The sequence below is a fragment of the Heloderma suspectum genome, chromosome 17, assembly GCF_057233095.1.
Source record: "Heloderma suspectum isolate Gila_16-S chromosome 17, 16-S_ref, whole genome shotgun sequence".
Classification (NCBI taxonomy): domain Eukaryota; kingdom Metazoa; phylum Chordata; class Lepidosauria; order Squamata; family Helodermatidae; genus Heloderma; species Heloderma suspectum.
Window position 1 is genome coordinate 21,472,016 of NC_139474.1, and position 13,861 is coordinate 21,485,876.

General features: G+C 45.1%; 1 protein-coding gene across 2 annotated transcripts in view; it reads left to right on the forward strand.

The window, feature by feature from the left end:
• The window catches only part of MTMR11 (myotubularin related protein 11), a 42,872-nt gene extending 33,185 nt beyond the window's left edge, over positions 1–9,687 (forward strand). For both annotated transcript variants that reach the window (XM_084824689.1, XM_084824690.1), the window contains 2 exons: positions 70–351; positions 8,784–9,687. In XM_084824689.1, the coding sequence (XP_084680815.1) occupies positions 70–351; positions 8,784–8,888 (387 nt within the window). In that variant the 3' untranslated portion in view covers positions 8,889–9,687. The remainder of the gene's footprint in view (positions 1–69; positions 352–8,783) is intronic.
• The last annotated feature ends 4,174 nt before the right edge of the window (positions 9,688–13,861 follow it).

The window sequence follows — 13,861 nt, forward strand, 5'->3', positions numbered from 1 at the left end:
TTTGGGGCTGGCTTGTTTCTCCTGTTCGCGGTGTCTTGTTCTGAGTTTTCCCTTCCTTCTTTCCTCCAGAAGGAGACTACTCTTTCAGGAAAATGGGCCTTGTACGTGTTCACCAAGGGCTCCCTCACTTTGCAAACACACTATTTTCCTTGGAAAAATGGGTCCCTCTCAAAGAAGTGTTGCCGTCGGGTTCAGCTGTCAGAGGGTCCTGGAGAACAGGGCAGGTCTTTGAGGGGAAAATCCGCTGGCTGCCTCCGTTATCACAAGGGACTGCTGCTTCTCCCATCACACGCAGGGCCCTTGATCCACTTATGGAAAAGGTGCTACCTCCGTGGGAACACAGAAGTTCAGGTAAAAACAAGAAACAATGCAAGTTGTAAAGAGTCACTTGCAAGATGTGAGAAGGTTTTAGAATTGTCATTATAAAGAAATGAATTTGCATTTGTAAAACTGTGTTCAGCATCTCACCTTTCCCCATCTTCCTTGCCCGGGTTCAGAAAGTCTCACAGTGGCAGGATGTAATCAACAAGCAGAGGATGCTATTTATTTATGTATTCATTCTGAAACATCCCATCCTATCAACGAACCTACTAACAGCAGTTAAAACCTCAAGAAGCCGTACAATGTCATATACTGTAGCTCTCAGAGAGGGTCTTGCAGCATCTTAAGGACTGACAGATTCTTGGTGGAAACGTTTGTAAACTAGACCCCACTTCATCAAATACTACGGGGGAGGAGGGTGTAAACGGCAGTGGTTTGTGAGTGACTGTCTAATATTGTGGCTCTGTAGCACCAGCTAGTGGTCATACTGTTTTTGGTTTCTTTACTTTAAGGTCTCAAAGATGCAACTGTTTTACAGCATCTCTACACCAGCCTAAACTCCTGCATTTAAAATGGGGCTTTCTGCTTCCGTTTTAAATGCAGGATCACAACAACTCCCTTTTTCATGTGCTTCCTTTCCCCCCACCCCCTTCCCCCTCCTTCTCCCCCTATCTGAGTCTTCCATGATCTTTCATTGATCTTGCTCCTTGCCGCTTTTCCTCTTTTCATGGAGGGAACTCAACCAGAAAACAAATGGGTAATTTGATAGCTCATTATCTGCGATCTTAGTGCAGGAGACGCCTTGAATGATCATGGTGTCATGTAAAGAGCCCACAAACGTCCATGAAGGAGCAATCTCAATCGCAGGATAAAAGCTCCGTGTGAAGGAGCCTTTAGAGTAATATACATTAGATTGTACCTTGTTCCCTATATCCTGCAGCAAATTCTTTGATCATCTGGCTGCTTCCAAAGCAGTTTGATCTGGCCCTCGGTTGGTTTTTGGTTTTTAAAGCTGTCCCACAATTTCACTTGAAAGGAGGGAAAGTCATTATATCAAGCTGTAAGAAAGTAGAGGTGCTCCACATGACAATGTTACCTGCATCTCTGTCTTGGATTTTGTATGTAACATGCCTGTAATGTGTAAATGAACATGCTGAGAACATGAGCTCCACAACAGTGCTTTTAGGTGGCACTGATTTTTTATTATGGAATCTCTCAGAACATTTGAAAGAAGGGTGATTTTATGCAGCAAAATAAACACCTGGACCACTTTCTAAAGAACATCCTGGCCTCTGAGAATACAAAATGCAGTTAGCTGCCCCTGCTTTAGCCGCCCTGTTTAAAGGCCAGATCGAAAACGGCACAAGAACATTTAATTTGGACAAGTGTTCTATGGCTGTGGTAGAACCTTTTTAAAGCTTTTTGCTTTTAAGTGTCCATGTTTTCAATTACTGTTACCTGCTCTGAGTCTTCAGTGATAGGATGGATTAATAATCTAAATAAAAAGGGATCAAGACTGCATGTAGATAATGGGGGAATCTCATTATCTGTGTCAACCACACCGCAGAATGGCTTAGATGTACAGTCAGGGCCAGAAATATTGGAACAAGGATAACTGTTTTGGCAGTTGGCCTCTGCACACCACCACATTGAAGTTGAAAGGAAACACACCCAGATGGGAGCAAAGTCAGGACTTTCAGCTGTCCTTCAAGGGGTTTGACAAAAGTGGGGCACTACCCATTCAGGAAGTACAGCCAGTGGCAGACACACATCCCCATCGTTGGTGGCTCATAAGTAATGGAACGAATGGCTGACAAGCAGCTGCATGGCCAGGTGCGGCCTGTTTCCTGGGTGCCCCATGACCAATCAAACAGACAAAAGGCCTGGAGGTGGTTCTGAGTGTTAACATTAGCATTTGGTAGCTGTTCATTGGAACTGTTAACATGAGGTCCAAAGAGGTGTCCATGTGTGTGAAGGAGGCCATCATTAGGCTGAGGAAACAAAATAAACCCATCAGAGAGATAGCAAAAGCAGTGGGAGTGGCCAACACAACAGTTTGGAACAGTTTGGAACATCCTGAAAAAGAAGGAATTAACTGGCAAGCAAAAGGGGGTTTTTGCAAAAAAAAAAAAAGGCCTGGAAGACCACGGAAGACAACTAAAGTGGATGACTGGACAATACTGCTCATGGTGAAGAGGAACCCTTTCACAACATCTAGCCAGGTCAAGAACGCTCTTGTGGAGGGAGGCATCTCATTGTCAACATGTACAGTCAAGAGACGGCTTTATGAATGTAAATACAGAGGCCTCACAACAAGGTGCAAACTACTGGTAACGCTCAAAAACAGGCAGGCCAGATTAGCCTTTGCCAGCAAACACCTAAAAAAGCCTGCCCAGTTCTGGAATAAGATTCTTTGGACTGATGAAACCAAGATTAACTTGTACCAGAATGATGGGAAGAGAAAAGTAAGGAGAAGGAAAGGAACAGCTCGTGATCCAAAGCATACCACAGCACCTGTCAAACGTGGTGGAGGCAGTGTTATGGCATGGGCATGTATGGCCACCAATGGAACCGGGTCACTGGTGTTTATTGATGACCTGAGTGCTAATAAAAGCAGCAGGATGAATTCTGAAGTGTATAGGGCTATACTTTCTACTCAGATTCAGCCGAATGCTGCCAAACTGATAGGACACTGCTGCATATTGCAGATGGATAATGACCCAAAACATACAGCAAAAGCTACCCAAGAGTTTCTCAAGGCAAAGAAGTGGGATGTTCTTCAATGGCCAAATCAGCTACCCGATCTCAACCCAAGAGAGCATGCGTTTCACTTACTGAAGGCAGAAAGACCCACAAACAAGCAGCAGCTGAAGGCAGCTGCAGTGAAGGCCTGGCAAAGCATCTTGAGGGAGGACACTCGCATTTGGTCATGTCCATGGGTTCCAGCCCCTTCATGGATCACTGCCTTGTTGTGGCGAAGGGGCTTGCGTAACTCAGTGAAGCCATAAGCTATGCCGTGCAGGGCCACCCAAGACGGACAGGTCATGGCAGAGAGTTCTGACAAAATGTGGTCCACTGGAGAAGGAAATGGCAACCCACTCCAGTATTCTTGCCAAGAAAACCCCATGGAACGTATCACAAGGCTAAAAGAGATGACGCCGGAAGATGAGCCCCTCAGGTCGGAAGGTGTCCAATATGCTACTGGGGAAGAGCAGAGGGTATTTCCAAGTAGCACCAGAAAGAGTGAAGCGGATGTCCTCTTCATCATAGGGGATTGGAATGCTAAAGTAGGAAGTCAAGAAATCACCGGGATAACAGGCAGGCATGGCCTTGGTGTACAAAATGAAGCAGGACAAAAGCTAATAGAGTTTTGCCAAGAGAACATGCTGATCATAGCAAACACTCTTTTCCAACAGCACAAGAGGCGACTCTACACATGGACGTCACCAGATGGTCAATATCGAAATCAGATTGATTATGTCCTTTGCAGCCAAAGATGGAGAAGCTCCATACAGTCAGTAAAAACAAGACCTGGAGCTGACTGTGGCTCAGATCATGAGCTGCTTCTTGCAAAATTTCGGCTTAAATTGAAGAACGTCGGGAAAACCACTAAACCTTTCAGGTATGACCTAAATCATATCCCTGATGAATATACAGTGGAGGTGAGGAATAGATTTCAGGGATTAGACCTGATAGACAGAGTGCCTGAGGAACTATGGACGGAGGTCCGTAACACTGTTCAGGAGGCAGCAACGAAATCCGTCCCAAAGAAAAAGAAATGCAAGAAAGCCAAGTGGCTGTCTGAGGAGGCTTTACAAGCAGCTGAGGAAAGAAGGGAAGCGAAAAGCAAAGGAGAAAGGGGAAGATATATCCAACTGAATGCAGAGTTTCAGAGAATAGCAAGGAGAGACAAGAAGGCCTTCTTAAATGAACAATGCAAAGAAATCGAGGAAAACAACAGAATGGGAAAGACTAGAGATCTTTTCAAGAAAATTGGAGATCTCAAGGGAACGTTTTGTGCAAAGACGGGCATGATAAAGGACAAAGAAGGCAGGGACCTAACAGAAGCAGATGAGATTAAGAAGAGGTGGCAAGAATACACAGAAGAACTATACAGGAAAGATCTGAATGTCCCTGATAGCCATGATAGTGCGGTCACTGAACTTGAGCCAGACATCCTAGAGAGTGAAGTCAAGTGGGCCTTAGGAAGCATTAGTAACAACAAAGCTAGCGGAGATGACAGTATTCCAGCCGAGCTATTTAAAATCCTAAAAGATGATGCTGTTAAAGTGCTGCATTCAATATGCCAACAAATCTGGAACACTCAACAGTGGCCACAAGACTGGAAAAGGTCAGTTTACATTCCAATTCCAAAGAAGGGCAACGCCAAAGAGTGTTCAAACTACCGCACAATTGCGCTCATTTCACATGCCAGCAAGGTGATGCTCAAAATCCTACAAGCTAGGCTTCAGCAGTATGCGAACCGAGAACTACCGGAAGTACAAGCTGGGTTTCGAAGAGGCAGAGGAACTAGAGATCAAATCGCCAACATTCGCTGCATCATGGAGAAAGCAAGAGAATTCCAGAAAAACGTCTATTTCTGCTTCATTGACTACGCTAAAGCCTTTGATTGTGTGGATCACAACAAACTGTGGCAAATTCTTAAAGTGATGGGAGTACCAGACCACCTTACCTGTCTCCTGAGAAACCTGTACGAGGGTCAAGAAGCAACAGTAAGAACCAGAGATGGAACAACCGATTGGTTCAAAATTGGGAAAGGAGTACGACAAGGCTGCATATTGTCACCCTGCTTATTTAACTTATATGCAGAGTACATCATGAGAAATGCCAGGTTGGATGAATCAGAGGTCGGTATTAAGATTGCCGGGAGAATTATCAACAACCTCCGATATGCAGACGATACCACCCTAATGGCAGAAAGCGAAGAGGATCTCAAGAGCCTCTTGTTGAGGGTGAAAGAGGAGAGTGCAAAAGCTGGTTTGAAACTCAACATTAAAAAAACTAAGATCATGTCATCTGGCCCTATCACTTCCTGGCATATAGAAGGGGAAGAAATGGAAGCAGTGACAGATTTTACTTTCTTGGGCTCCAAGATCACCGCAGACGGTGACTGTAGCCATGGAATTAAAAGACGCTTGCTCCTTGGGAGGAAAGCTATGGCAAACCTAGACAGCATAGTAAGAAGCAGAGACATCACCTTGCCGACAAAGGTCCGTCTAATCAAAGCTATGGTTTTCCCAGTAGTAATGTATGGCTGTGAGAGCTGGACTATAAGGAAGGCTGAGCGCCGAAGAATTGATGCTTTCGAACTGTGGTGCTGGAGAAGACTCTTACGAGTCCCCTGGACTGCAAGGAGGTCAAATCAGTCCATCCTAAAGGAAATCAACCCTGACTGCTCATTGGAAGGACAGATAATGAAGCTGAAGCTCCAATATTTTGGCCATCTAATGCGAAGAGAAAACTCCCTGGAAAAGACCCTGATGCTGGGAAAGACTGAAGGCAAAAGGAGAAGGGGACGGCAGAGGATGAGATGGCTAGATAGCATCACGGATGCAATGAATATGAACTTGAGCATGCTCCGGGAGAGAGCGCAGGACAGGAAGGCCTGGCGTGCTATGGTCCATGGGGTCACGAAGAGTCGGACACGACTGAACGACTGAACAACAACAACAACAACAACAAATGGGTTCCAGACTTCAGGCAGTCATTGACTGCAAAGGATTTTCATCCAGGTACTAAAGGCGATCCTTAAGTTTGAAATGATGTTGGTTTGTTCCATTACTTATGAGCCACCAACGAAGGGGGTGTGTGTCTGCCACTGGCTGTCCTTCCTGAATGGTTAGTGCCCCACTTTTGTCAAACCCCTTGAATTACAGCTGAAAGTCCTGACTTCGCTCTCATCTGGGTGTGTTTCCTTTCGACTTCAATGTGGTGGTGTACAGAGGCCAACTGCCAACACAGTTATCCTCGTTCCAATATTTCTGGCCCTGACTGTAGGTCAGTTTCAGTTCTGACTGAAGTACTTCTCTGTGAAAAGAAACTTGCTTGAAATCAGCTGGTGGCTAACCATCTTAAAGTCAAACTGACACAACTCTTAAGATCAGTGCCAATTAAAATGTAATGTCAGAAACAAAATTTCTGTGACCCAACTGACCTGTCTTACTCCAATTCCTATACACGTTTCCTTAGAAGTAAGTCACACCAATCCAGTTTGCACATCACAATAAGCCAGTACAAGCAACATGCCTGATTGCTTCTTTTGGTCTCTGGTTTGTTTAGCATGACTTGGAAATCCAGACCTCTGGCTTGTCTCTCCCCCAACAAACCAGAGAAATAACCGATGGTTTGTTGGTGTCAGGAGAAAGACAAGTGGGAGAAATAACCCACCAATAAATCATGGGTTATATCTCCGCCTTGTTGGGGGAGAGACAAGCCAAGGGCTCAGGCTCGTAGGTCACGCTAAACAAGGTCTAAACAAGGACCGAATGTCTGTGGTCTGTTCAGCTGTGCCTCCTTGCAGTAGAAGCAATCAGGCAGCGCTCATAAGTGGCGGAGGAACTCTGGCTTATCATGATGTGTGAACCCTCCCACCTGAATTCAGTGGGGCTTGATTTCAAGTAAGCATGCCAGTAAACTTGGTAGGACTTGCTTCTGAGTAAAGGATTGGGCTTGAACTTCCTGGTTTGCAAACTGTTATTCATACTGCTGTTATCACTTGTGGAAATAATGCGGGGAAAATGAAAGGCAAAGAGATTTTGACTATCTGCTGTTTACAGTTGCCTTAGGAGCTGATGATTGGAAACAGATTTTTCACAGCTAGGTCTCTGGGGGCCAAAGCATGCCACGGCCATTAGGTAACTACTGTATTTGTACCTCTTCCCAGTTCATTAAATTAGGAAATACATAACAGTTATTGGAAATATGATCTGAAGCAAAGTTCTGTGAATGCGAATGAGAACAACACCCCTGGGAGACGGTTTATCTTGTTAATGGATTTTGATGGCCAGAGTTGGTGTGCCCTGAAGACCCTGGGAACACAGCCAATGGGCATGCCTCATGCCAAGCACACTTAAGGGTTTCTTTTTTAAATGATGGTGCTTTTTACGCTGTATGGGGTGGGGGAGAGTCCTGCATCAGACAGCCCAGTGCAGCTGTGTAGAGAGGAGAGGTGTGGTGGCTACTGCTACTGAAAAGGATATGTGAAAGAATTCCAGCTGTGAAATGGGGGGAACTTGCATAAATGATGAGGAATCCAGTGCTGTTTCTTGCTGGCGCTTCCAGGTCCCTTGCTGGCAAGGGCATCGCCCCTTTCTCCACAGCTTACAACTCAAACTTAAAAACGTATGAAGCTGGATCAGACCAAAGGTCTGTCTAGAATGGTGTCTTGCTTCCTGCAGTGGTCATGTCACTGCTTCCAGATGCTCACAGGCAGAGCATGAAGGCAAGAGCCCTCTCCCTCCCTGAGGACCAGCCCCAGCAACTGCTTGCACCTAGAAGCGCCCTTTGGCTTGTTATGGATAGTAGCTGTTTATGTACTGAAATAATTGTTATCCCCCTCCTTTATTCATCCTGGAGCAGCTTACTGTCAATCAGTAAAACAGGACAGTCCCTGCCCACAGGCTTACAATCTAAAGAAGACACAACACACCAGGAAAAATGGATGGGGAGGGAAGAGGAAAAAATTAAGTAGACTTTCAGTGGGGCTGGTGAAATGGCTGTGCAACTGGAGGCCCTGATGTTCTCTTTACCTGCCCATCTTCCCCGTTCCTTCTTCTTGTGGCAGTGAGTTCCCAGAGTTAATATTGTCTTAATTATGAGTTAAACATTGCGTACCTCCTATGGTGTTTAAATACACAGGATTCTTAGAAATCGACATGTCCGCACTGATAGGGTGGCCAGCTGCAAAAGAGGACAAGGCTCTGGGACCCGCAACAGTTCTGCAGAAGAACGCATGTGAGCGAAACCTGCTGAAATGTCCTCTTCTGCACAACCGTGCAGGTACAGGAGCCTGTTTTGCATCTGGCCACCTTTGGCCACAATAGTTCAGAGTTTATTTTCTAATTCAGAATATACTAGCAGCAATGAAATCCTAAAAATCCAAGTTATTATCTGAAAATAGGAGCAATGTATTCATGCAGATTTCTTTGAGTAACCCCAATGGTAGAATTTTAGCTTCCTGGTTGCAGAATAGAGGATTAAGAGCAAATAACTGCTACTGTTACTGCTACTGCTACTACTACGACGACGACTATTATCATTGTTATTATTATTTCCAGAGTCGTCATTTCTCCTTACATCCTGCCTGTGGGGAATGGTTTTGGGCATGCTGTTTAAAATGTTTGGAGGAGACTATAAAAGGGCCAGATATATTCTGGATAGCCTGTCTCAGTGCGGTTATGTTCTGACACGGGTTTTTAACAGCAATACATCTTTTGCTTCAGGTCGGTCTCTTTGCTTCCAGCATTGTTAGCCTCTCAGAGGAACTGGATCTTCTTCGAGAGCAAATGAGCTACTGGCAAGCAGGAAGTTTACAACACAGCTCTTGAGAGTGCAAAGGTGCTCCGCCAAGAGCCGATGAAGAACGTATGGCGCTCCCTTTCACTATTCCGTTGAGAACAGGGCTGGACCTTCTGAGTCTCCAGCGCAGAACTGGGACCGACTGCCAGCTGCTCCTCCATGAGGCAGCCACTGAATTAAGCCAGGCTTAAATGGGAGTCTTCACACATTCCCAGAGAGCCGTTTCTGAAGCTTATATCCAGCTTGGACAGCACGAGGTCCTTATGCTGCAGGAAAGACAACAGGATGATGTGCATGTGGTTGGACTGACCCTGGTACATAGCAAGGGTCCATTCAGGCTCTCACCCTGCTTGAATCTATATTCACCATGAAGCTCCTGCCTTTCTAAGCCAGAAGCACATGGTCTGGTTCTGCTTAATACTTAAAGCAACCTCCCCCGAGCTGGTGCCTTCCAGATAGTTTGAACCACAACTCCCAGCAGCCTCAGCCAGTATGGTCAATGGTCAGGGACAATGGAGTTGTCATCCTAAACATTTGGAGGGCAGCAGGTTGGGGAAGTTTGACTTAAAGCCGAATATATCAGTGCTGGGTGATCCAGGGGATGGAACTTGAGTTTAGGAATATAAGAAGTGCCTTGCTGGATCAAATTAATGTCTGGCTATGCCAGCATTCTTTGCCAGAATCCTAGAAGTCTAGAAGTGTTAGATGGTCCTGCAGAAATTGGCCACTGGTCCACAAAGGGAACACAATTTATTTTATTTACAGCATTTATATACCGCTCCACATCCAAACAGATTCTGGAGCAGTGAACAATAAAGATAAAATGATAAAAAAGATAAAAGAAATACAACACCATTTTAAAAATTGTTAGTTTTAAAAACGGAGTATTGATAAAAACCGTCGCTGGTTAGTCAAGGAAGTCTTCCTGGAATAGAGCTGTTTTCAAGGAGGTGCCAGAAGCAACGCAGTGTTGGTGTCTGCCTGACCTCCAGGTACAGGGAGTTCCAAAGAAAGGGGGCCACCACACTGAAGGCTCTTCTCTGGGTGGACTCCAATCGGGCCATAAGTCCATGCAGATCCACCAGGAACAACCCTCTAATGACCTCAGTGACTGGGCAGGTTGATAAGGGAGAAGGCACTCCCTTAGGTGTCCTTCTGCCCCCTACAACAGTATTCAGCCCAGTATTGGATTGCAGAGTCTTCCAGAGTCTCTAATGAAACTGCAGTATTAGACTCTCACTCTTCTTTGTAAGAGAACAGAAGCTAAGCTCCTTTCCTTGTTATTCCTTCTTATGACTAATGTTAAGGATTATTTGACATATTAGGCTGAGCAATCCTTCAGAAGCTTTCATATCCATGGTTGAATTGGGCCCAACTGCTGGTGGTCATCCACAAGGCAACAATGAGAGCTTGAGTTTGTAAATTGCTTGAATGGGGATCCCTCAACTCAACAATTCAGATTTAGATTGGAATGTCTTCAAACGTTAGAAAGATTAGAAAAAACGGGATTCTCTGACGCTTTCCCTATAGGCAGATTCTCTGCCAAGGTGAGCAATAAATAAAACAGCCTCAAAGGCCTTTATGGTAGATATGCAGAATGGACAGAAAACGTTGTTGTTGTTTTAACCTGGGATGTGTTTTATAACTGCTGACCAGATTTGTGTGACCAGATCCAGGGTACTCCAATTATTCCCCAGCACTTTCTATGACCCTGTTTTGTAGTCACGTCTGCAGCCCATTAGCAGTGCAGGCTTAAAATATATATGTTTGCGCTAGGGTGGAGAATGGAGGTGCCAAAAGGGGATCCAGTTCCTGGTTTTACTGGCTACTATTAGCTCTGTTTCTTGTTGGATGGTCAGCGTCTTGGTACAGTTCAAGATGGAACAGCATTGATATGGCAAAAATCCTCCGGGCGAGAGCCTAGCTGTGGGTACGGTGTTCCATCAAAAAACTCCCTCCCTCCTCTGCCTATTATTGCACTTATTAAGAAGTGGCATGTAAATGAGAGAGCTTTTTCTGTTACTGCACTGGTTGCAGTAGGGGGAGAAACTAGTTCGCATGTTCCAACTAATTCTTGGTCTCCAGACAGAAATTGCTAGTTTCTGTAGCACAAACTGTTTGGAAACAAAAAACCAGTACTGTTGTGTGTGCGTATGTTGGCCAGCATTCTGCCCATCCACAGCTCCTCTAGAGCACTTAAAACCACCGCTGATGAAATTGGTACTCAAGATGAGGTTTCACTAAGGCCTGTTAAAATGCCACTAGGTACTAGATAATAGGCTACCTGCAAATTCATGAATGATATTGTCAGATGGCGTTAAATGCTGCTTATACATTCAGTATATATCAGTCATTAAGGCTGAATCCTCAGGCACATAAGTTGCCTGGGTATATAAAAAATTGATGCTGCTACCTAGCAATTTAATACGTCTCTTCAACCCCCACCCTATCTCTGTATATCATGTTTGCACAGTATGTTATTATATCTCATCGCTATGTCTTGAGTGCCTACTGTATATATTTTTCTAACAGGTGGAAATCCATAGAGGGAAAGTATTTCCATTTATGCGATATAGTCTTACCAAGATGAGGGTTGATGCTGCTGTTATATATTTGCTGTTAATGGATTTATTTTATTTTATAAGCTTTTGTTCAGAAGACTTAATAGCAAATGGGAAACGAGCGATTTAAGTTAAAAGTTTTATTTTGTTTTAAACCTTGTGAATACAATACACCCAGCCACCTGACTGTGGTTACCACAACTGGAGCACACCAATAATAGACGAGCAGGTGGGCTTGTGATGTTTGCAGACCCATTTGCAGAGCTGCAGTGCATGCTTAATATATAATGCAAGGTCTGTTCCGGTGCGTTTTTCTATGCCTCTTCATTTAGGCCTGGATCACCACCTGCTTCTTACGAAGCGGCCTGAGATAACAGTTTGCCGAAACCAGGCCTCTGCTGCTGAGATGGCCCCCATCTGAACAGACCCCATTCCTTTTCAGCTTTTTAAGGTGAAGATTTCCCCCTCCTGCTCAATTCACCAGATGTTCTGAGTGGATCCATTGTTCGTTTCCTTTAGAACATCTTTATGCACACAACATATTGTGGGGCCGGATTGAATTACAGAGTGGGCAACTTGCCCGGTCTAATTTTCAGCCTGTGACCCCATGGTCGCATCCGACTTTGTGCAGGTTTCCCTGGAAGTAAAGTCCACATGTGTTCAGTGATGTTTACTCCCAGGTAAGTGTGCACAAGATGGGGGCTTTCTACGTGCCTGATCTACTCATGTATTTTTTACACCTCTCTCTTTCTCCTATTCTTTTCTTTGTCTGTCTTTCTCCACCTAAAACACACACACAACCCTAGACACGAAGGAAGGAAGGAAGGAAGGAAGGAAGGAAGGAAGGAAGGAAGGAAAGAAAGAGGTGCCACTTCTTCTGTTAGGCTAAAACATGATTCACTACTCAAAGTACAACTTCTTAAGACTCTCTTTATCAGATGAATTGCTGATGCTGTGTTTTTGTTTTCCTGTTCCCTGCTTTTACATTATACCATTCACACGAGCATAGTACTCATACTAGCTGGAAAAAAAATAAGTTGCATAGTCTCTCTGAAGGTTTCTCCAGAAGAAGAAATTGGGATGGGAGGGTATGATAACTGTGCTGATTTCCACTTTCCTGGTAGCATGAAGCGCATGTGCAACGAAAGTATAAAGGACATTTTCCCCCACGCAGTCTCTGCATATATTTTTATGGCGATGTTTCTATTTAAGGCTCTATTAAAAGTTCAGTATTTCTAAACCTAAACACTCTCAGTGTGAGTCATATGATTTCTGCTTACCCACCCCAAAGGATCGTGCCTTCAAGATGCTATCATCCTGTTGAGAGTAGCATGTCTGAAAAGAAAAAGTTGGGGGGCTCGCAACAACCCACCTGCATGTTGTTGTTCAGTCGTGTCCGACTCTTCGTGACCCCATGGACTGCAGCACGCCAGGCCTTCCTGTCCTGCGCTCTCTCCCGGAGCGTGCTCAAGCCCATATTCATTGCGTCGGTGATGCTATCTAGCCATCTCATCCTCTGCCGTCCCCTTCTCCTTTTGCCTTCGATCTTTCCCAGCATCAGGGTCTTTTCCAGGGAGTTTTCTCTTCGCATTAGGTGGCCAAAATATTTGAGCTTCAGCTTCAGTATCTGTCCTTCCAATGAGCAGTCAGGGTTGATTTCCTTTAGGATTGCCTGATTGGACCTCCTTGCAGTCCAGGGGACTCGTAAGAGTCTTCTCCAGTACCACAGTTCGAAAGCATCAATTCTTCGGCGCTCAGCCTTCCTTATAGTCCAGCTCTCACAGCCATACATTACTACTGGGAAAACCATAGCTTTGATTAGACGGACCTTTGTCGGCAAGCTGATGTCTCTGCTTCTTACTATGCTGTCTAGGTTGGCCATAGCTTTTCTCCCCAGGAGCAAGCGTCTTTTAATTTCATGGCTACAGTCACTGTCTGCAGTGATCTTGGAGCCCAAGAAAATAAAATCTGTCACTGCTTCCACTTCTTCCCCTTGATCCCCCCTCATATCCATTGGGTGCTTTCCCCACCCCTTTTTCGTTTTGCATGATTTGCCCAATCTTCTTCACTGTTATGTAGCTGTGCACAGTGCCTAGTCCCTTAGCTGTGTTACCACCACCACCACCGTCACAATGATTAAAGGGGCTTCAACTTTTTTGGGTCGGTGTGCACATTTGGAATTTTGAAAGTGTACTGTGGGTGCTCTCACAAAATGTCTTCCAAGGGGGTGGGGCTTGCCCGTTCACAAGATGGCTGCCATGGTGGGCATGTTGTTGTTGTTGTTGTTCAGTCGTTCAGTCGTGTCCGACTCTTCGTGACCCCATGGACCATAGCACGCCAGGCCTTTCTGTCCTCCGCTCTCTCCCGGAGTGTGCTCAAGTCCATATTCATTGCGTCGGTGATGCTATCTAGCCATCTCATCCTCTGCCGTCCCCTTCTCC